This window comes from Rhinoraja longicauda, chromosome 5 (genome assembly GCF_053455715.1).
Source record: "Rhinoraja longicauda isolate Sanriku21f chromosome 5, sRhiLon1.1, whole genome shotgun sequence".
Taxonomy (NCBI): Eukaryota; Metazoa; Chordata; class Chondrichthyes; order Rajiformes; family Arhynchobatidae; genus Rhinoraja; species Rhinoraja longicauda.
The window spans coordinates 85,974,076-85,998,535 of NC_135957.1; the positions used below are offsets into that span (position 1 = coordinate 85,974,076).

The 24,460-nt window shown below is 50.3% G+C and overlaps 1 protein-coding gene across 1 annotated transcript in view; it reads right to left on the reverse strand.

The window, feature by feature from the left end:
- cdk19 (cyclin dependent kinase 19) overlaps positions 1-24,460 on the reverse strand; it is a 150,783-nt gene that overhangs the window by 10,380 nt on the left and 115,943 nt on the right. The window contains exon 11 of the mRNA XM_078400264.1: positions 3,212-3,290. Within this exon, the coding sequence (XP_078256390.1) occupies positions 3,212-3,290 (79 nt within the window). The remainder of the gene's footprint in view (positions 1-3,211; positions 3,291-24,460) is intronic.

A 24,460-nucleotide genomic window follows, 5' to 3' on the forward strand; every position in this document is an offset into this window, starting at 1 on the left:
TCTTCTGCAGTTGTATAGGGCCCTGGTAAGACCACATCTGGAGTATTGTGTACAGTTTTGGTTTCCTAATTTGGGGAAGGACATCCTTGTAATTGAGGCAGTGCAGCGTAGGTTCACAAGATATTGATCCCTGGGATGGCGGGACTGTCATATGAGGAAAGATGGAAAAGATTAGGCTTGCATTCACTGGAGTTTAGAAGGATGAGAGGGGATCTTATAGAAACATATAAAATTATAAAAGGACTGGACAAGCTAGATACAGGAAAAATGTTCCCAATGTTGGGGGAGTCAAGAACCAGGGGCCACAGTCTTAGAATAAATGGGAGGCCATTTAAAACTGAGGTGAGAAGAAACTTTTTCACCCAGAGAGTTGTGAATTTGTGGAATTCTCTGCCACAGAGGGCAGTGGAGGCCAATTCACTGGATGAATTTAAAAGAGAGTTAGATAGAGCTCTAGGGGCTAGTGGAATCAAGGGGTATGGGGAGAAGCAGGCACGGGTTATTGATTGGGGACGATCAGCCATGATCACAATGAATGGCGGTGCTGGCTCGAAGGGCCGAATGGCACCCATTCCTTCTCTCCGGATATGCTGCCTGACCCGCTGAGTTACTCCAGCATTTTGCGTCTACCTTCGATTTAAACCAGCCTCTGCAGTTCTTTTTCCGACAGGTTTATAGCTTAATTTGGCTTGGTATAGTTGTAAATTGTTCCCCGTGTGTAGGATAGTGGTAGTGTGTGGAGTGATCGCTGGTCGGCACGGGCTCGGCGGGATGAAAGGCTCGTTTCCACATCACTGTATCTCTCAAGTCTAAAGTCTAAACTTAGTTCTGTTAATGGTGTATATTCCCACTGACCTCCTTGGCATTCTGCAGGCATTAACTTTGAGTTCAATGCCTTGCACTCTCTGGCCCTTTGGCTGGGAAATCTGGCAGGCATGCATCAAGCCAGGCTGACCCTGTGTCACGGGTGTATGGGTCTTGTAAATCTCTCTGCGAAGTGGAAATGTATCAATGCCCTCTTGAAATGATATCCAATGCCCCACCCATTCATTACCTTCCTACTTCTCTCTGACTGCACTGTAATATTAATTGTGGGATCCTAGATCAAATGGCACGCTGAAGAGGATATAAAATTACTTCAGAACAATTAGTCATAGACATAGAAAATAGGTGCAGGAGGAGGCCATTTGGCTTTTCGAGCCAGCACTGCCATTCAATATGATCATGGCTGATCATCCAACTCAGTATCCCGTACCTGCTGGGCCCGAGAGCTCTATCTAACTCTCTTTTAAATTCTTCCAGTGAATTGGCCTCCACTGCCCTCTGTGCCACAAATTCACAACTCTCTGGGTGAAAAGGTTTCTTCTCACCTCAGTTTTAAATGTCCTCCCCTTTATTTTTAGACTGTGGCCCCTGGTTCTGGACTCCCCCAACATTGGGAACATTTTTCCTGCTTCTAGCTTGTCCAGTCCTTTCATAATTTTATAGCGGATCTATAAGATCCCCTCTCATCCTTCTAAACTGCAGTGAATGCAAGCCCAGTCTTTCCAATCTTTCCTCATTTGGCAATCCCGCCATCCTGGGGATCATGAACCTACACTGCACTGCCTCATTAGCAAATCTGAAGAAGGGTCTCGACCCGAAACATCACCCATTCCCTCTGTCCTAGATGCTGCCTGACCTGCTGAGTTACTCCAGCATTTTGTGATACCTTCAATTTGTACCAGCATCTGCAGTTATTTTCCTACAAGCCTCAATAGCAAAGACGTACTTCCTCAAATTAGTAACATGAGGCACAGTAGAGTTGCTGTCTTACAGTGCCAGCCAGAGTCTCAGGTTCGATCCTGACTACAGGTGCTGTCTGTATGGAGTTTGTATGTTCCATCTGTGACCGCGTGGGTTTCTCTGGGTGCTGTGGTTTCCTCACACGTTACATATACGTATGGGTAATGAAGCCTTCAGAGTGACGTTGCTCAGAGGGCGGTGAATCTGTGGAATTCTTTGCCACAGACGGCTGTGGAGGCCAAGTCAGTGGATATTTTTAAGGTAGAGATAGATAGATAGATTCTTGATTAGTACGGGTCTGGGGTTATGGGGAGATGGCAGGAGAATGGGGTTAGGAGGGAGCGATAGATCAGCCATGATTGAATGGTGGAGTAGACTTGATGGGCCGAATGGCCTAACTCTACTCCTATCTCATTTGATCTTGTGAACGTGCAAACTCCATACAGACAGCAGCTGAGTTCAAGCTCGAACTCAGTGTCTCTGGGGCTGTGAGGCAGTAGCTGTACCTCTGAGATGTGAATGGCTGTTAGAACCAGAAGCAGATCGGGGTAGTGGGAAAGTATGTGGGGGAAATGGATGTGTAGTGGGCGATGGAACCAAGAGTGGGGAAAATAGGTGTTGGGTGGGCGTGTTGTCTCTGGCACTGTGGGGCAGCGGCTGTACCAGCTCTGCCACTGTGCCGTCTGCCTTTCTGTTACGCATGCCATCCATTTCCAGTTTTATTTGTTTTTTAACAAGTGAATGCTTTCTTCACACTAGCTGCAATCACACTTTTGCCTTCTCTCTGTCTACGTACATTTAATGCTAACTAGACCAAGTGGACCCGTTGGGCCCAAACCTCTCCTGCATTGTTCCTACACACTAGGGACAATTTCTTTTACATTTACCCAGTCAATTAACCTACATACCTGTACGTCTTTGGAGTGTGGGATGAAACCGAAGATCTCGGAGAAAACCCACGCAGGTCAGGGGGAGAACGTACAAACTCCGTACAGACGGCGCCCGTAGTCAGGATGGAACCTGAGTCTCCGGCGCTGCATTCGCTGCAACTCTACCGCTGTGCCACCGTGCCGTGAGGTAGCAACTCTACCACTGCGCCACCGTACAAATAACTTTGTTAATTGTTCATTCTTTATTTAGGTTTCTAGCAGTCCAAGGTGCTTTAGAGACCCGGGAGGGGTATAATTAGTGGGTCAGAGGTGTGTTGTTGAATTATCATTACGTTGCCAAGTTCCGGCAAGGTTCTGGAGCCAAGGGTGCCGGAAAATCAATGGTGTACCTGTATTTAAAATTTCAAACACGAGGCTTAAAAGTAGCAAAAACCAAAAAGCAAATGAACTGATGTGATTGAAAGCAGAATGGCCAGTTTGGCTATGTTTGACTTTGGAGTCAGTGATGAAGTCCCGCCCCTTGCTTTTCCTCCTACCTTCTCACCCTTCTCTTCTGGTTCATCCTCGTTGAGAAACTCCCGCTTTGGGTACGGAATCTGGCAGCCGGCAAACACGCTGGAAATTGAAATGAAAAAACTGTGAACATGATGGGAGAGATCGGAGCAGAACGTTCCAGGGCACACCTTGCAATTCAAATTGCTTACACTTTGCGATTCGAAACACAAAGAAAATGCTGTTGCAACAAAGTGCACCCGAGTTCAAGGAGAAACGCGTAACATCGCGGAGCTCGCAGTCTCGGGGCTGAGACCGGTCGGGAGCTTCAAAAGCGGCACGACGTTTGACAAGTCCCCACCCAGGGCCCAATCACCCGGCAAGGGGGGAGCTGAGAACCTTCCCCCCCCCCCCGATGCAGGAGCTTGATCGCCCCGACGAGGAAGGCCTGACCGCCGGCTACGGGAGTCAAGATCGTCCCGACAACGGAAGGTTCGAGGCCCCCGACCGCTGGAGGACAAAGAATGGAAGAGATTGAACTTCTTTTGGGCAGACGATACAAGGCCTTCTACGCCCGCACCTCCAGACTCAGGAACAGCTTCATCCCCAGGGCCATAGCTGCTATGAACCGGTCCTGCTGAGCCGGATGGTCACATCGCACAGTGATCCGGCACAGATCTACTTGCACTTTATTCTGTTTTAAAACTGTTCTAATTTGTTTCATTGGGTTGTTTAAATTAATACTGACTAGCTAATTAAATTATTGCACCGTATGGGAGGCGCATTCCCAATCTCGTTGTACCCCTGTACAATGACAATAAAGATATATTGTATTGTATTGTATTGTATTGTATTGTATTTTCGCCTTCCATCACAGTGAGGAATGTGGAGGAGTCACTGTGGTGGATGTTCATGTTAAAATGTATTTTGTATGTCCTGTTGCTTTTTATTGGTATGACTGTACGGCAAATTAAGTTCCTCGTATGTTGCAAAACATACTTGGTTAATAAAGTATTGTGATTGTGAAATTGTGATTGTGAAAATGTGAAAGCACTCACATTAGATATCATATTCAACTCTCTCTGTCCCACCAATTTGCTAAATGATGACCTTTATGCGCCCTTTATGTGCCGACTATTGGCATACCTTGCAAGCAAAGAATTTCACAGTGGCTTACCACATGTGACAATAAAGTATTGATCAATTAATTCGATCAATATGCTAAGTTATGTGAAGAAAGGAACTGCAGATGCTGGTATATACCGAAGATAGACACAAAATGGTGGAGTAACTCAGTGGGGGGAAAAAAAACTGCAGATGCTGGTTTAAATAGAAGGTAGACCCAAAATGCTGGAGTAACTCAGCGGCTCAGGCAGCATCTCGGGAGAGAAGGAATGGGTGACGTTTTGGGCTGAGACCCTTCTTGAGTCAGAAGAAGGGTCTCGACCCGAAAGGTCACCCATTCCTTCTCTCCCGTGATGCTGCCTGACCCGCTGAGTTACTCCAGCATTTTGTGTCTATCTTCGAGTAACTCAGTGGGCCAGGCAGCATCTCTGGAGGATAAGGATGGGTGATGCTTCGGGTCCGCACCCTTCTTCAGACTGAAATGGCCAAGTTATGGTTTCGGCCATCACTGTGACCAAAAGATAAGAGCAGCGTGGCTGGACACCATAAGACCAGCGGGCGGTTGCCAAACCCCCGACAGGTAGAGTGGATGTGGAGGTGTTTCCACTAGTGGGAGAGTCTGAGGTGGAGTGGGATGCAACGACTGATTTCCTTTTGTAAAGGGGTAGAGGGTGTAGAATAGGGTTGCCAACTGTCCTGTATTAGCCGGGACATCCCGTATTTTGGGCTAAATCGGTTTGTCTCGTACGGGACCGGCCTTGACCCGTATTAGTAGGGTTGCCAACTTCCTCACTCCCGAATAAGGGACAAAGGGTGACGTCACCGCCCCGCGCCCCACGCGACCTTACCCAGCCAGCGGCCACGTGCTCCCGTTCCACCAATGGCGGCCGCCCGGGCTGGGAGTGTGGGAGGAAACCAGAGCTCCCGGTGAAAACCCACACGGTCACAGGGAGAACAGGCAAGCAATAGACAATAGACAATAGGTGCAGGAGGAGGCCATTCGGCCCTTCGAGCCAGCACCGCCATTCACTGTGATCATGTCTGATCATCCACAATCAGTACCCCGTTCCTGCCTTCTCCCCATATCCCTTGACTCCGCTATCTTTAAGAGCTCTGTCTAACTCTCTCTTGAAAGCATCCAGAGAATTGGCCTAAAATCTAAAAAGCTTGTTCTTTGCAATACCACTATCATATCACATATTTTAATGTTAGGGGAACATACAAACTCCGTACAGACAGCACCCATACTCAGTATAAGAAAATAACTGCAGATGCTGGTACAAATCGAAGGTATTTATTCACAAAATGCTGGAGTAACTCAGCAGGTCAGGCAGCATCTCGGGAGATGGAATTTAGAAGATTGAGGGGGGATCTTATAGAAACTTACAAAATTCTTAAGGGGTTGGACAGGCTAGATGCAGGAAGATTGTTCCCGATGTTGTGGAAGTCCAGAACAAGGGGTCAAAGTTTAAGGATAAGGGGGAAGTCTTTTAGGACCGAGATGAGAAAGGTTTTTTTCACACAGAGAGTGGTGAATCTGTGGAATTCTCTGCCACAGAAGGTAGTTGAGGCCAGTTCATTGGCTATATTTAAGAGGGAGTTAGATGTGGCCCTTGTGGCTAAAGGGATCAGGGAGAGAAGGCAGGTACAGGATACTGAGTTGGATGATCAGCCATGATCATATTGAATGGCGGTGCAGGCTCGAAGGGCCGAATGGCCTACTCCTGCACTATATTTCTATGTTTCTATGAGAGAAGGAATGGGCGACGTTTCGGGTCGAGACCCTTCTTCAGACTGAAGCACCCATACTCAGGATCAAACCTGGGTCTCTGGCGCTGTGAGGCAGCAGTTCTACCACTGTGCCACCCCCTTACAAAGAGAAATCTAAAAGCTTGTTCTTGCAGCACCACTATCATATCATGTATCTTTATGTTAGGAGAAGGGGCCAGAACGTGCAGACTGCACACACAGACAGCACCCGGGGACAGGATTGAACCAGGGTCTCTGGCGCTGTAAGAGCTATGGACCTGGTGCTGAAAGATGGTGATACGGCTGCCTAGCTCTTTGATAACAGGCACGGACGGGGCAATCGGCTGGAGAGCTCCTGTGTTAGTGAAAAAGATCACTGTGAAAATAAGCAAAATCGGAGGAAAATATATGTGATAGTGGCTTTGCACACAACAAGCTTTTCGATTTCTCTCTGCTAGGGGGCAGCGGAGTGACGCAGTGGTAGAGTTATAAGAAAATAACTGCAGATGCTGGTACAAATCGATTTATTCACAAAATGCTGGAGTAACTCAGCAGGTCAGGCAGCATCTCGGGAGAGAAGGAATGGGTGATGTTTCGGGTCGAGACCCTTCTCGACCCGAAACGTCACCCATTCCTTCTCTCCCAAGATGCTGCCTGACCTGCTGAGTTACTCCAGCATTTTGTGAATAAATCAGCGGTAGAGTTGCTGCCTTCACTGCGCCAGAGATCCAGGTTCCATCCCGACTACGGGTGCTGTCTGCACGGAGTTTGTACCTTCTCCCCGTGACCGCGTGCGTTCTCTCCGGGTGCTCCTCTCACATTCCGAAGACGTGCAGGTTTGTAGGTTAATTGACTTTGGTGACATTTTAAATTGTGTGTAGGATAGTGCTTGTGTACGGACGGGGTGATCGCTGGTCGGCACGGACTCGGTGGGCCGAAGGGGCCTGTTTCTTAGCCTGCTTCTATCTCTAAAATCTAAAGTAAAGTAAAGTGAATTTTACATTTTATACTTTCATATAAATCTGTGCTTTGTACGCTATTAACTGCCTATGACATTACTGTTTTAAATTGTATTTTTCTTTAGACCTGTGTTTGTTTTTATGGAAAGCACTTTGGGCTGCATTCAATTGTATGAAAAGTGCTATATAAACAAAGTTATTAATTAATTTTAAAAATGAATAGGCACACGGATATGCAGGGAATGGAAGGATGTAGATCACGTGCAGGCAGAGGAGATTAGTGTAACTTGGCATCACGTTCAGCACAGACATTGTGGGCTGTGTTCCTGTGCTGTACCGTTCTATGTTTCAGAAGGAACTGCAGATGCTGGATTTCACCGAAGGTAGAAACAAAATGCAGGAGTAACTCAGCGGGTTAGGCTGCATCTCTGAAGAAAAGGATTAGGTGATGTTTCAGGTCGAGACACTTCTTCAGACCTGCACTGTGATGAAGGATCTCGACCCGACACGTCACCTATCCATGTTCTCCACAGATGCTGCCTGACCCGCTGAGTTACTCCAGGACACTGTGTCCTTTTTTAAATCATTGATTTGCTTTAAATAGTGTTGAAACCCTTTAAAAGACTTCAATTCCTCACCTACTTCCTGCATGTTGTTTTTTTGAGAAAGGGTGCCACAACTCAATTCAGTATAATTGATATTATGTAATAGGCAGGCTACGTCATTGTTGCTTGGAGCACGGGAGGCCGTGGGCCGATCTTATAGAGGTGTATAAAACCATGAGGGAAATAGACAGGGTAAATTCACAGAGTCTTTTATAAAGGACTAGCACAAGTGTGCCCGTTGGGCCCGTCCTCGTAGGGTTTCCATTGTAACCGGGAGGGGAGTGGGGGGTAGGGAAGGGTGAGGGAGGGAGGAGGGGAGGGGGAGGGAGGGGGAGGGGAGGGGGGAGGGAGAGGGGAGGGAGGGGAGGGAGGGGGGAGGGAGGGAGGGGGGAGGGAGGGGGGGAGGGGGGAGGGAGGGGGGAGGAGGGAGGGAGGGGGGGAGGGAGGGGGAGGGGGGAGGGAGGGGAACCCCCCTTTTCCCAGTACCCCTCTTTCCCGTTGGGCCCGTCCTCGTAGGGTTTCCATTGTAACCGGGAGGAGGGGGAGGGAGGGAAGGGGGAGGGAGGGAGGTGTGGAGGGAGGAGGGGAGGGGGAGGGAGGGGAGGGGGGGAAGGGGGGGAGGGAGAGGGGAGGGAGGGGGGTAGGGAGGGGGGAGGGGGGAAGGGGGGGAGGGAGGGGGACGTCCCCTTTTCCCAGTACCCCTCTTTCCCCGTTGGGCCCGTCCTCGTAGGGTTTCCATTGTAACTGGGAGGAGGGGAGGGAGGGAAGGGGAGGGAGGAAGAGGGAGGTGTGGAGGGAGGAGGGGAGGGGGAGGGAGGGGGGGAGGGGAGGGGGGAGGGAGGGGGGTAGGGGGGAGGGGGAGGGAGGGTGGAAGGGGGAGGGAGGGGGACCTCCCCTTTTCCTAGTACCCCTCTTTCCCCGTTGGGCCCGTCCCCGTAGGGTTTCCATTGTAACCGGGAGGGGGGGAGGGAGGGTGGAAGGAGGGGGGAGGGGGAGAGGAATGGAAGGGTGGAGGGAGGGGGGGAGGGATTGGGGGAGGGAGGGATGGAGGGAAGGAGGGAGGGGGGGAGTTAGGGGGGGAGGGTTGAGGGAGGTGGGGAGAGAGGGAGTTGGGGAGGGAGGGGGAGGAGGGGGGGAGGGTGTGGGGATGGAGGTGGGAAGGAGGGGGGAGGAAGGGGTTGAGGGGTGAAGGGGGACCTCCCCTTTTCCCAGTACCCCTCTTTCCCCCACCACCAAGCCCCCTCTGCAACGACCCCTGTTGTCCCCCTCCCCAGTCCCCATTCTCAGACCCCCCCCCCATTCTCTCTCTCCCCCAGACACACTCCAAGTGCGGTTTCGCAACACTTGCCCCGGTGGCCCACGAGCATAGAGGCCCCATGCTGATCTGTGTATGTTAAGTGACTTGCAATAAAAAAGACTACTTGAAAACAGTGCTGTTTAAAGTGCTGTTTAAGTGCTGTTTTTGCTACATTCGCAGTCACTTAGTGCTTCTCACGACCTTGAAAAAAAAGGTCAGAAAAAAAAATGTAAATTTAAAACCTCTGTAAAGATTAAACACCCAATAGCAGCTGCTTGTCCATTGTGACATCACACGCTGAATACCACGGGGGGGGGGGGGGGGGGGGGGGGGGGGGGTGGGGGGGAAGGGGGGTCAGCTCGAGCTCATCTCACAGGGGCATTGTGACATCACACGCTGAAGACTAAATCTGCACCGCAGCGCCCCCCTGAAAAGGGGGGGGCAGCGCTTTAAAACCTCTGTAACTTAAAAAATACGCGACCAAAGTAAATGAAAATATCACGGCCGAGCGAGCGCGAGATTGGCGATTAAGGCGGTGTGAAAACCGTTGCGCTACGGTTCACCGTTTTGCCGCAATCGCTGTTACCTATATACGTGGCCAAACCACCAAAAAAAACATATATATATATAACACAAGATCTGAGTTTTAATAGTATACTAGCACAAGTGTGCCCGTTGGGCCCATCCTCGTAGGGTTTCCATTGTAACCGGGAGGATGGGAGGGAGGGAAGGGGGAGGGAGGGGGGGAGGGGAGGGTGGAGTGGAGGGGGGAGGGGAGGGGGAAGGGGGGGAGGGGGATGGGGAGGGAGAGGGGAGGGAGGGGGGTGGGGGGGAGGGTCTATTTTACTTTAAAATAAACAGCGTTCTTTGTTGAAAAGGAAATAAACTTATCTATAGAGCATCAGCTTTTTTAAAATAAATAAAATCAAACTTAATGAAAATCACATTCCTCATTTTAAATAAATGTCTTTGTTATAAATGAAATCAAACAGCGGGAGAGGCGACGGCGACTACACCTCCCGGCGGTCAGCGCTGCTGGGACGGGAGGGAGGGAGGGATGAGGGAGGGAGGAGAGTGGGGAGGGAGGGGGACCTCCCCTTTTCCCAGTACTCTTCTTTCCCAAACCACCAAGCCCCCTGTTGTCCCCCTCCCCAGTCCCCATTCTCAGACCCCCCCATTCTCTCTCCCCCAGATACACTCTTACTCTACCCCCCCCCTTTCCCCAGCACACCCCTTTCCCCGTTGGGCCCGTCCTCGTAGGGTTTCCATTGTAACCGTGAGGCAGGGAGGGAGGGGGGAGGGAGGGAGGTGTGGAGGGAGGAGGGGAGGGGGAGGGAGGGGAGGGGGAGGGGGGAAGGGGGGGGGGAGGGGGAGGTGGAGGGAGGGGGGAGGGAGAGGGGGAGGGGTGGGGGGAAGGGGGGAGGGAGGGAGGGTGGAAGGGGGAGGGAGGGGGACCTCCCCTTTTCCCAGTACCCCTCTTTCCCCGTTGGGCACGTCCTCGTAGGGTTTCCATTGTAACCGGGAGGGGAGGGAGGGAAGGGGGAGGGAGGGAGGAGGGAGGTGTGGAGGGAGGAGCGGAGGGGGAGGGAGGGAGGGGAGGGGGGAGGGGAGGGGGGGAGGGGGGGGGGAGAGGGGGGGGAGGGGGGGAGGGAGGAGGGAGGGGGAGGGGAAGGGCGGAGGGAGGGGGACCTCCCCTTTTCCCAGTACCCCTCTTTCTCCGTTGGGCCCGTCCTCGTAGGGTTTACATTGTAACCGGGAGGAGGGGAGGGAGGGAAGGGGGAGGGAGGGAGGAGGGAGGTGTGGAGGGAGGAGGGGAGGGGGAGCGGAGGGGGGAGGGGGGAAGGGGGGAGGGAGAGGGGAAGGGGGGGAGGGAGGGGGAGGGGAGGGGAGGAGGGGAGGGAGGGAAGGGGGAGGGAGGGAGGAGGGAGGTGTGGATGGAGGAGGGGAGGGGGAGGGAGGGGGGAGGGGAGGGGGGAAGGGAGGGGAGGGGGAGGGATAGGGGTAGGGGGGAGGGGGAGTGAGGGGGGTGGGGAGGGGGGAAGGAGGGAGGGGGACCTCCCCTTTTCCCAGTACCCCTCTTTCCCCGATGGGCCCGTCCTCGTAGGGTTTCCATTGTAACCGGGAGGAGGGGAGGGAGGGAAGGGGGAGGGAGGTAGTAGGGAGGTGTGGAGGGAGGAGGGGAGGGGGAGGGAGGGGAGGGGTGGGGAAGGGGAGGGAGAGGGGAGGGAGGGGGTTAGGGGGAGGGAGGGGGAGGGGAGGGGGGAAGGGGGGAGGGGGAGGGAGAGGGGTAGGGGAGGAGGGGAGGGAAGGGATGGGGGAAGGGGGGAGGGAGGGGGACCTCCACTTTTCCCAGTACCCCTCTTTCCCCGATGGGCCCGTCCTCGTAAGGTTTCCATTGTAACCGGGAGGAGGGGAGGGAGGGAAGGGGGAGGGAGGGAGGAGGGAGGTGTGGAGGGAGGAGGGGAGGGGGAAGGAGGGAGGGGGAAGGGGGGAGGGAGAGGGGAGGGAGGGGGTAGGGGGGGAGGGAGGGGGGAGGGAGGGGGACCTCCCCTTTTCCCAGTACCCCTCTTTCCCCGTTGGGCCCGTCCCCGTAGGGTTTCCATTGTAACTGGGAGGCGGGGAGGGAGGGAGGAGGGGAGGGGGATGGAGGGGGGAAGGGAGGGGAGGGGGGAAGGGAAGGAGGGGAGGGGGGAAGGGGGGAGTTGGAGGGAGGGGGAGGGAGGGGGGAGGGGGAAGGGGGGAGGGAGGGGTTGAGGGGGGAAGGGTGACCTCCCCTTTCTTTTTTCGAAACACTTGCCCCGGTGGCCCACGAGCATAGGCGCCACGGTTTACCGTTTTGCCGGAATCACTGATACATACACAAATCCCGATACAAACCTACAAGATCTGAGTTTTAATAGTAGATAGATAGATAGACAGATAGATAGATAGATAGATAGATAGATAGATAGATAGATAGATAGATAGATAGATAGATAGATAGATAGATAGATAGATAGATAGATAGATAGATAGATAGATAGATAGATAGATAGATAGATAGATAGGTAGATAGGTAGATAGGTAGATAGGTAGATAGGTAGATAGGTAGATAGATAGATAGATAGATAGATAGATAGATAGATAGATAGATAGATAGATAGATAGATAGAGAGATAGATAGATAGATAGATAGATAGATAGATAGATAGATAGATAGATAGATAGATAGATAGATAGATAGATAGATAGATAGATAGATAGATAGATAGATAGATAGATAGATAGATAGATAGATAGATAGATAGATAGATAGATAGATAGATAGATAGATAGATAGATAGATAGATAGATAGATAGATAGATAGATAGATAGATAGATAGATAGATAGATAGATAGATAGATAGATAGATAGATAGATAGATAGATAGATAGATAGATAGATAGATAGATAGATAGATAGATAGATAGATAGATAGATAGAACGAACGAACGAACGAACGAACGAACGAACGAACGAACGAACGAACCAGAACCTTTCTTAAGGTAAAATGGGAAAGCTTTTGGGCGTCACGGTGGCACAGCAGTAGAGTTGCTGCCTGACAGCGAATGCAGCGCCGGAGACCCGGGTTCCATCCCGACTACGGGCGCCGTCTGTACGGAGTTTGTACGTTCTCCCCGTGACCTACGTGGGTTTTCTCCGAGATCTTCGGTTTCCTCCCACACTCCAAAGACGTACAGGTTTGTTGGTTAATTGGCTTGGTAAATGTTTTTTTTTTAATTGCCCCTAGTGTGTGTAGGATAGTGTTAGTGTGCAGGGATCGCTGGTCGGCGCGGACCCGGTGGGCCAAAAGGGCCTGTTTCCGCGCTGTATCTCTAAACTCAACTAAACTTTATTAGAAATCTGAGAGGCAGCATTTTCACTCAGAGGGTGTTGGGAATATGGAATAAGCTGACAGAGGAGATAGTTAAGGCGAGTACAATAACAACATTTAAAAGACACTTGGACAGGTATATGGATTGGAAAGGCTTAGAGGGATATGGACCAAATACAGGCAAATGGGACTAGGTTATATGGGGCATACTGGTTGGCTAGACGAGTTGGGCCGAAGGGCCAGTACCCCCCCCCTCCCCTCCCCTCCTCTACTGATAGAAGAATAACCCCAGGGATGACGAGGTTAACATGTGAGGAACATTTGAAGGCTCTGGACCTGTACGCGCTGGAGTTTTGAATGAGAGGGAAATCTCAATGAAACCTACCAGATAATGAAAGGCCTGGATAGAATTGACGTGGAAAGGACGTTTCCAGTAATGGGAGAGTCTAGAACCAGAGTGTACAGCCTCAAAATAAAAGCACTTACCTTTAGAAGGGAGATAAGGAAGAGTTTCTTTAGACAGAGGGTGGTAAATCTGTGGAGTTCATTGCCTCAGGAGGCGGTGGAGGACAAGTCAGTGGGTATCTTAACGCAGAGATTGATAGGTTCTTGATTAGTACGGGTGTCAAAGGTTACGGGAGAACGCAGGAGAATGGGGTTAAGAGAGAAAAATAGATCAGCCGTGATTGAATGGCAGAATAGACTTGATGGGCTGAATGGCCTAATTCTGCTCCTCTGTGTTATGGTCTTACACTGGAGCTTGGTTGCGAGCGCGTTTCCTTCTACGACCTCACATCCACTGCAAGCGTCAATAGGCTTCTCACTGTTTAGAGTTTAGTTTAGTTTAGAGATACAGCGCTCAAACAGGTTCTTCGGCCCACTGGATCCCCGCGACCTGCCATCCCCGCACACTAACACCATCCTACACACTAGTGACAGCTTACAATTTTAACATACAAACCTGCACGTCTTTGGAGTGTGGGATGAAACCGGAGCACCTGGTAAAACCCACGTGGTCACGGGGAGAAGGTACAAACTGCGTACAGACAGCACCCGTAGTCGGGATGGGACCCGGGTCTCTGGCGCTGTGAGGCAGCAACTCTACCGCTGCGCCACCGTGCCATTCATTTTACTCAAGCTCCACGTGTTGACATCCCAACAACAAGAACGTAATATTTGTTGACATTTCCCAACTTTAACCTGTGGCAACATCCCATGACCAGTGACCCTGCTGCGAGCAAAGGCCAGAGATTAAAACCAAGGCTCTTCTTGCCTGTGGTTCTTCATCCGATAAACTTTCGTAGCGATCGAGAAAAAACCTGTGAACGACTGCTAGACTTGTTCTCTGATTCACTGTTCTTTGCTGTTGTTCAAATTCTACCTCATCAAAATTTACCGGATAGTGAAAAACTTGGATAGAGTGGATGTGGAGAGGATGGTTCCACTAGTGGGAGAGTCTAGGACCAGAGGCCACAGCCTCAGAATAAAAGGACGTACCTTTAGGAAGGAGATGAGGAGGAATTTCTTTAGTCAGAGGGTGGTGAATCTGCAGAATTCATTGCCACAGAAGGCTGTGGAGGCCAAGTCAGTGGATATTTTTAAGGTGGAGAGTGCCAGATTCTTGATCAGTGCGGGTGTCAGGGGTTATGGGGAGAAGGCAGGAGAATGGGGTTGAGAGGGAGAGATAGATCAGCCACGATTAAATGGCGGAGTAGACTTGATGGGCCACATGACATAATTCTGCTCCTAGAACTTATGAAAAGAAAAGTTAGAAGCGAGTGCCCTTGACATCCACACACAGTCACGACACACTGGGTCAAATGACGAGTGCTCATAGCATGAACTGATATTGCAGGGTTTCAGGTGAACTGGTTTTCCCCCTGTTTCCAAGTGAAAACGTGAATGTATTGTAAGGATCAAGCAGAGCAGACAGTTCCTGGCCTGGCCAGCTTCGGCTCCGACGTCAGGCTGCATTGTATCTTGGCAAAAGGCAAACCAGCTATTTTGGGATTATTCAGCAATCTTCAGAAGGCATGCAATGGCTCACGTAGATATCAGGGGAACCAGTGCCCATTGTTTCCCTTGAGCCCACACCAGAGGTTTAGTTAAGTTTAGAGAAGTCTGAAGAAGGGTCTCGACCCGAAACGTCACCCATTCCTTCTCTCCTGAGATGCTGCCTGACCTACTGAGTTACTCCAGCATTTTGTGAATAAATACCTTCGATTTGTACCAGCATCTGCAGTTATTTTCTTATAGTTAAGTTTAGAGTTTAGTTTTAGTTCAGGAAGGTAGACACAAAATGCTGGAGTAACTCAGCGGGTCAGGCAGCATCTCATAGAAACATAGAAACATAGAAAATAGGTGCAGGAGTAGGCCATTCGGCCCTTCGAGCCTGCACCGCCATTCAATATGATCATGGCTGATCATCCAGCTCAGTAACCTGTACCTGCCTTCTCTCCATACCCCCTGATCCCTTTAGACACAAGGGCCACATCTAACTCCCTCTTAAATATAGCCAATGAACTGCCCATATTTAAGAGGGAGTTAGATGTGGCCCTCGGGAGAGAAGGAATGGGTGACGTTTCGGGTCGAGACCCTTCTTCAGACTGATGTCAGGGGAGGGGGCAGGACAAAGATAGGATGTAGTCGGAGACAGTAAGACTGGTGGGAGAACTGGGAAGGGGGAGGGGATGGAGAGAGAGGGGAAGCGGGGACTATCTGAAGTTAGGGAAGTCAATGTTCATACCGCTGGGGTGTAAACTACCCGAGCAAAATATGAGGTGCTGCTCCTCCAATTTGCGTTGGGCCTCACTATGACAATGGAGGAGGCCCAGGACAGAAAGGTCAGATTGGGAATGGGAGGGGGAGTTGAAGTGCTGAGCCACTGGGAGATCAGGTTGGCTAAGACGGACTGAGCGGAGGTGGTTTTAGTTTAGTTTACTATCGCTATAAAGAAACATTTATACTATCCCAACATTTAAGAAACATTTAGACAGGTATAAGCACCGGATAGGTTTAGAGGGATATAGGCCAAACACGGGCTGTTGGCACTAGTGTAGGTAGGACATGTTCTCGGGAGTGGGCAAGTTGGGCTGAAGGGCCTGTTTCCACGCTGTATCACTAGGACTCGAGGTACAACATGCCAACAGGCTCTTCAGCCCACCATGCTGCCATTCAGGCTGAAGAAGAGTCCCGACCTGAAACATCACCTATCCATGCTCTCCAGAGATGCTGCCTGACTTGTTGAGTAATGCCAGAACTTTGTGGGGTTTTTTTGTAATCCAGCATCTTCAGTTCCTTGTTTCTCCACGAATTTAGAGACTGCCTATCACCAATTAGGTACTATCGCAACATTTAGACAGTTAGGACATTTGGATAGGACAGGTTTAGAGGGATATGGGCCAAACGCGGGCAGGTGGGACTAGTGTAGATGGGGCATGTTGGTCGCTGTGGACAGGTTGGTTGCTGTGGGCACGTTGGTCTCTGTGGACAAGTTGGTTGCTGTGGGCAAGTTGGGCTGAAGGGCCTGTCTCCACGTTGTATCCCTCTAATTGCCTGTCAGAAGGTGATACCGAGCCACCTTCTTGAACTGCTGCAGACTTTCCCATACAGGTACTCCCTTGGCAAGGAGACAGGCCCCTTGGCCCAACTGGTCCATGCCGACTAAGATGCCCCTTGCCAACAAAGCTAGTCCAACTTTCCCCCATTTGGTCCCTATTCCTCTAAACCTTCCTATCTAAGTGCGAGTCCACATGTCTTTTAAATGCTGTGACAGTACTAGCCACAGCGGACTCCCCTGGCGGCTTGTTCCACACACCCACCACCCTCTGTGTGAATGTTGCTCTCATTGAAGGATGGGGGATACACTGCCAAGTCAGAGTGATGTATGGTTTGTGGGGAAAGCTACAGAAGGCATGGTATTCCCATTAGGGTTGCCAACTGTCCCGTATTAGCCGGGTCATCCCGTGTATTGGGTTAAATTGGTTTGTCCCATACGGGACTGCCCTTGTCCCGTATTAGGCCCGGGGGGCGCTGTAGGCCCGGAAACTGTAGGCCCGGACTGTAGGTCCGGACAGTGTAGGCCCGGACAGTGTAGGCCCGGACTGTGTATGCCCGGACACTGTAGGCTCGGACAGTGTAGCGCGGACAGTGTAGGCCCGGACAGTGTAGGCCCGGACAGTGTAGGCCCGGACACTGTAGGTCCGGTCAGTGTAGGCTCGGACACTGTAGGTCCGGTCAGTGTAGGCTCGGACAGTGTAGGCCCGGACACTGTAGGTCCGGTCAGAGTAGGCCCGGACACTGTAGGTCCGGTCAGTGTAGGCCAAGACACTGTAGGTCCGGTCAGTGTAGGCCCGGACACTGTAGGTCCGGTCAGTGTAGGCCCGGACACTGTAGGTCCGGTCAGTGTAGGCCCGGACACTGTAGGTCCGGACAGTGTAGGCCCGGACACTGTAGGTCCGGTCAGTGTAGGCTCGGACACTGTAGGTCCGGACACTGTAGGTCCAGAAGCCCGGGCGCTGCCTAACGGAGGTTGCGCAGTAACCCGCCTCCTGGCCTGGGCAGCCGCCATTGGTGGAGCGGGAGCACGTGGCCGCTGGCTGGGTGAGGTCACGTGACGTCACCTTGCCCCTTATTTGGGAGTGAGAGAGTTGGCACCACTAATTCTCATGCACCTGCTTCTCTCATCTTTGTCGATAGTAGAAGTCGCACGTTTGGAAGGTGCAATCAGAGTGGACTGGCAGAGTAACTGCCATGCATTTTACAGATGATACAGATGTGCGCCAGTGGTGGAGGGAATGAATAGGATACCATTCAAGTGGGCTGCTTTGGATAGACACAGAGTGCTGGAGTAACTCAGCGGGTCAGGCAGCATCCATGGAGAACATGGATAGGTGACGTTTTGGATCTGAACTCTTCTTCAGATGGGGAATAGATATTCCCTTATCATGTATCTATCTGTGCATTGTGAATGGCTAGATTGTAACCAGGTATTGTCTTTCCGCTGGCTGTTTCGCACACAGTTTTCACTGTACCTCGGTAGACGTGACAATAAACTAAACTGAGCTAAAAGAAATGCTGGTGTAACTTAGTGGATCACTCCAGCATTTTGTGTCTTATCTGAACTGATCTGATAGATCGGGTAAACACAGAATTTTTTGCCCAGAGTAGGGGAATCGAAAACTAGAAGGCATAGGTTTAAGGTGAAAGGGGAAAGATTTAAAGGTAACCTGAGGGATAACTTTTATACGCAAAAGGTGGTGGGTGTATGGAATGAACTGCCGGAGGAGGTAGTTGAGGCAGGGACTATCGCAACATTTAAGAAAGATTAAGACAGGTACATGGATAGGACAGGTTTGGTGGGATATGAGCCAAAAACAGGCAGGTGGGTCTCTTGTAGATGGGGCATGTTGGTCGGCGTGGTTTGGGAACAGCTCCATCCAAGACCGCAAGAAATTGCAGCGAATTGTGGACGTCCTGAACTACTATCTACCTCACTGCCCTCGGACTATCTTTGATCGGACTTTACTGGCTTTATCCTGCATCAAACGTTATTTACATTATTCCCTTTATCATGTGTCTGTTCACTGTGAATGACTCGATTGTAATCATGTATAGTCTTTCCGCTGACTGCTTAGCATGCAACAAAACCTTGGTACACATGACAATAAACTAACCTAAACTAAGTTCCTTTGTCCGAGGTTAGGTTTCTACTACTGGAGCGCTTTCCCTTCAATATCCTTTGACTTCAGTGTCACCAAGGCTCAGGATACCACACTTGGTCAAGTTGTGTAGTAGGGTTAGTAGATGCTGCCTGAGTTACTCCAGCATTTTGTGATACCTACACTTGGTCAAGTTTACACTTCCTGGGAGAGCCTTGCAGCTGACCGCACGAGGTGGAGAGGTAACCTGAACCGACATCTCAAAACGGGGGAAGAGAAACCGATGAACGCAGCGGCAGACAAGCGGGCACGCAGAAAGGAACGCAGCAACTTCAACAGACCAGAGGCCACACGCAAACGTGACCTCTGACTGTCACTCCCGCATTGGTCTCTTCAGCCACAAGCGACGTTGCTCTAGCTGAGGTGTGGAGCAAGCAGCCAACTAGGATGCATCACCCATGGTCAGCCATGACCGAGGGGGCCTAAGAAGTAGAAGAAGACACTTGGTCAAGTGCTACATGAAGGCTGGGACATTCGGTTCAATCGGAACAATGAAACTCTTACTTGCTGCAGCTGAGAAGGCCCATGGATGTCAATGAGTTGTGTGCAAACAAGCTGCAGGCGCCGGTTTACACCAAAGATAGACGCAAGCTGCTGCAGTAACTCAGTGGGCCAGGCAGCATCTCTGGACAGCAGGAACAGGTGACGTTTCAAGTCCAGACCCTTCTTCAGTGCCATCATTTTAGATTTCCGTTCCCGCCAGCAGCCGAGTCAATTAGTTTAGAGCTACAGCATGGAAACAGGCCCCTGCGGCCCACTGAGACCACCCCGTTCACTGATCACCCACTCACACAAGTTCTACGTCATCCACTCTCGACAAACCTCGGGGCAATTTATAAACCCTAGACACCTTCAAAACCAGAGCACCCGGAGGAAATCCATGCAGTCACAGGAAGAACGTGCAGACTCCATGCAGACAGCGGGTCTGGGCTGAACCTTGACCTCTGGTGCTGCAAGGCACGGCCCTGCCAGCTGTCCAATTTTTGCCAACATCATTTTCCAACAGCTACTTGAACTGCTCATATCTAACACCAAGGTCATTTTCAGCACAGGCCCAGTTAGCAGCTGAACCTTTCTGAATTTATCAACTACATGTAAAACTACTCGCTGGAATTTAGAAGATTGAGGGGGGATCTTATAGAAACTTACAAAATTCTTAAGGGGTTGGACAGGCTAGATGCAGGAAGATTGTTCCCGATGTTGGGGAAGTCCAGAACAAGGGGTCACAGTTTACGGATAAGGGGGAAGTCTTTTAGGACCGAGATGAGAAAGTTTTTCTTCACACAGAGAGTGGTGAATCTGTGGAATTCTCTGCCACAGAAGGTAGTTGAGGCCAGTTCATTGGCTATATTTAAGAGGGAGTTAGATGTGGCCCTTGTGGCTAAAGGATCAGGGGGTATAGAGAGAAGGCAGGTACGGGATACTGAGTTGGATGATCAGCCATGATCATATTGAATGGCGGTGCAGGCTCGAAGGGCCGAATGGCCTACTCCTGCACCTATTTTCTATGTTTGTATGTTTCTATGTGATTCCATGAAGTAATTTTACTGTACTGCAGATTCATGCAAAATTGCAAAAGGAAAAGAAAGAACAATTCAATGGAAAGTAGCTGTATTTACAGAAAACAATGTGAAACACTCTGACATCACTCTCATGTTATACAATCAGGTTCTAAGTTTACATACTCATTGGGGGATACTCTCAAGGTCAGTGCTTCATCATTTTCATTGCTTAGCGTATATATTTTTTTCTGGTTTTGATTTAATGACTTAATACATTTTCTATTCAACTGAAAATGCGACTAAAAAAATATAATTTAAATTGAAATCTTCCAGGTCATCAAACCATCTTGAAAATTTTAGTTTAGTTTAGAGATACAGTGTGAAAACAGGCCCTTCGGCCCACTGAGTCCGCGCCGACCAGCGATCCCTGCATGTTAACACTATCCCACACTAAGGACAATTTTTACATTTATACCAAGCCAAATAACCTATAAACTTGGTATTTATTCACAAAATGCTGGAGTAACTCAGCAGGTCAGGCAGCATCTCAGGAGAGAAGGAATGGGTGACGTTTCGGGTCGAGGCCCTTCTTCAGACCATCCAACAATCGATCTGCCGCTTTTCAGAATACAGGCTCCAACAACCTTTGAAGGGTCTCGACCCGAAACGTCACCCATTCCTTCTCTCCCGAGATGCTGCCTGACCTGCTGAGTTACTCCAGCATTTTGTGAATAAATCGATTTGTACCAGCATCTGCAGTTATTTTCTTATACCTATAAACCTGTACGCCTTTGGATTATGGGAGGAATTTAGAAGGATGAGAGGGGATCTTATCGAAACATATAAGATTCTTAAGGGATTGGACACGTTAGAGGCAGGAAACATGTTCCCAATGTTGGGGGAGTCCAGAACCAGGGGCCACAGTTTAAGAATAAGGGGTAGGCCATTTAGAACTGAGATGAGGAAAAACTTTTTCAGTCAGAGAGTTGTAAATCTGTGGAATTCACTGCCTCAGAAGGCAGTGGAGGCCAATTCTCTGAATGCATTCAAGAGAGAGCTACATAGAGCTCTTAAGGATAGCGGAGTCAGGGGGTACGGGGAGAAGGCGGGAACGGGGTACTGATTGAGAATGATCAGCCATGATCACATTGAATGGTGGTGCTGGCTCGAAGGGCCGAATGGCCTCCTCCTGCACCTATTGTCTATTGTCACGGGGAGAAGGTACAAACTCCGTACAGACAGCACCCGTAGTAATGATTGAACCCAGGTCTCTGGCGCTGTAAGTGCTGTAATGGCAGCAAAATGTACTCCTGTGATCGCATCTGTATAAACTAAAACAGGTTTATCACAGGACCTACAAACTGTAATTCCAGAACAGTTAAAAAAAATATTATTTATCCTGCAACTTTTCACTCTCTATTATGAGGCTGGCTATGTTGTTAAAAGCCCTCAACAGTCTGAATGTTACCGTATACCTAGTTCACAGGTCAGAATAATGGTCCTGACGCAATTTGTCGTCTGTCCATTCATTCCCTTCCACAGATCGAAGACCAGACACATAAAAGCTGGAGTAACTCAGCGGGTCAGGCAGCATCTCTGGAGAGAAGGAATGGGTGACGCTACGGGTCCAGACCGTTCATCAGACTGTCGACTCCATAGATCAGTCGAGTTCATCCAGCACTGTGTGTGTGTGATTGAGCACATCAATGAGCATTGGACGTGGAGTTTCCTGGTCAGTATCTTACACATCTAGATCAAAACGCAAGCAGCTGTGAGTCGTGCCCTCCTTTACGCTTCTGAGACCTGACGACATGCAGCAGGTCATGCAAGGCACTGGGGAAATAGCACCATGCTGTCTCTGGGAAAAGCTCCAGGTTCACTGGAAGGACACGCAACTCAGCATTCCTCCCCTCATCCTTTATCACTGTTACTTTTTGAACCCTCTTCCCATTCCCACGCTGACCTTTCTGTCCTGGGCCTCCTCCACTGTCAGAGTGAAGCCAAATGCTAATTGGAAGAACAGCACCTTGTATTTCGCTTGGGCAGCTTACAACCCAGCAGTATGAATAATACTCTCAGTTTGCGGCCCGGTGGTATGAACGTCGACTTCTACAGTTTGCGGCCCGGTGGTATGAACGTCGACTTCTAAAACTAGTGACCGACATTTATTACAAGCCCACCGACTCGCACAGCTATCTGGACTACACTTCTTCCCACCCGGTCCCCTGCAAAAAGTCTATCCCCTACTCCCAATTCCTCCGTCTACGCCGCATCTGCACCCGGGATGAGGTGTTTCAGACTAGGGCTTCCGAGATGTCCTCGTTTTTCAGAAAACGGGGCTTCCCCTCCTCCATTATAGATGAGGCTCTCACTAGGGTCTCTTCTACATCCCGCAGCTCCGCTCTTGCTCCCCATCCCCCCACTCGCAACAAGGACAGGATCCCCCTCGTTCTCACCTTCCACCCCACCAGCCAGCGGATCCAACATATCATCCACCAACATTTCCGTCACCTACAACGGGACCCCACCACTGGCCATATCTTCCCATCCCCTCCCCTCTCTGCGTTCCGCAGAGACCGTTCCCTCCGCAACTCCCTGTTCCACTCGTCCCTTCCTACCCAAACCACCCTAACCCCGGGCACTTTCCCTTGCAACCGCACGAGATGCAACACCTGTCCCTTTACCTCCCCCCTCAACTCCATCAAAGGACCCAAACATTCTTTCCAGGTGAGACAGAGGTTCACCTGCACCTCCTCCAACCTCATCTATTGCATCCGCTGCTCTAGATGTCAACTTATCTATATCGGCGAAACCAAGCGCAGGCTCGGCAATCGCTTCGCGCTCGGTCCGCATTAACGCAACTGATCTCCCGGTGGCCCAGCACTTTAACTCCCCCTCCCATTCCCAGTCTGACCTCTCTGTCACGGGCCTCCTCCAGTGCCATAGTGAGGCCCGCCGGAAATTGGAGGAGCAGCACCTCATATTTCGCCTGGGCAGTTTGCGGCCCGGTGGTATGAACGTCGACTTCTACAACTTCAGATAGCTCCTCTGTCCCTCCCTTCCCCTCCTCCTTCCCAGATCTCCCTCTATCTTCCTGTCTCCACCTATATCCTTCCTTTGTCCCACCCCCGACATCAGTCTGAAGAAGGGTCTCGACCCGAAACGTCACCCATTCCTTCTCTCCCGAGATGCTGCCTGACCTGCTGAGTTACTCCAGCATTTTGTGAATAAATCGATTTGTACCAGCATCTGCAGTTATTTTCTTATAGTATGAATAATGGTTTCTCTAACTTCAATAACCCCTGCTTTCCCTCTCTCCATCCCTCCCCCACCCAAGTCGCACTAGCTTGTTGAGTCTCATAGTGTAAGAAAATAACTGCAGATGCTGGTACAAATCGAAAGTATTTATTCACAAAATGCCAGTGGCTGACCTGCATTTTGTGAATAAATACCTTTGTTGGGTCTCATTGTCTGTACTCGTTCTCACCTAGCCCACAGCTACCAATGGCCTGTTTCCTTTATCATTGTTTCTTTTTTGCATATGTTTCATTCATTTGTTCTATTTCTCTCGATATCACCGTCTATATCTCTTGTTTCCCCTCTCCCCAGACTCTCAGTCTGAAGAAGGGTCTCGATTCGTAGCGTCACCCATTCCTTCTCTCCAGAGACGCTGCCTGACCCGCTGAGTTACTCCAACCTTTTGTGTCTATCTTCAGTTTAAACCAGCATCTGTAGCTCCTTTCTACACATTCCTCTCCCAGGCTAACACCTCAGGTACTGAGACCCTGGGTAAACTAACCTGGCAATGTTGGCTGAGCCATATCATCTTCACGTGTGACACCAGAGACCTGAAACAGACGCGCGATTCTCCGCTCTGTTACAGGGAGAGATAGAATAATAGAGTGATACAGCTAGGGTTGCCAACTTCCTCACTCACAAATACGGGACAAAGTGAATTCACCGCCCCGCGCCCCACGTGACCTCGCCCAGCCAGCGGCCACGTGCTCCCGCTCCACCAATGGCGGCCGCCCGGGCCCTTATTTGGGAGTGAGGAAGTTGTCCCATATTTGGGAGTGAGGAAGTTGGCAACCCTACTAATACGGGACAAGGGCGGTCCCGTACGAATTTGGTCCCAAACCAATTTAGCCTAAAATACGGGATGTCCTGGCTAATACGGGACAGTTGGCAACCCTAGATACAGCGTAGAAACAGGCCCTTTGGCCCTACTTGCCCTACTTGCCCACACTGGCCAACATGCCCCATCTATTCTAGTTCCACCTGCCTGCATTTGGCCCATATTCCTCTATACCTGTCTTATCCATGTACCTGTCCAAATGTCTATTAAAGGTAAACAGACTGCAAGATCGCACTTCCAATCAACAGGCATGGATTAATTGTCAGGTTGATACTGTACCATTCCAAACTACCCACTATTTGAACTGATGTGCCCAGCACACCACAGTACAATGTTGCATCTTGGG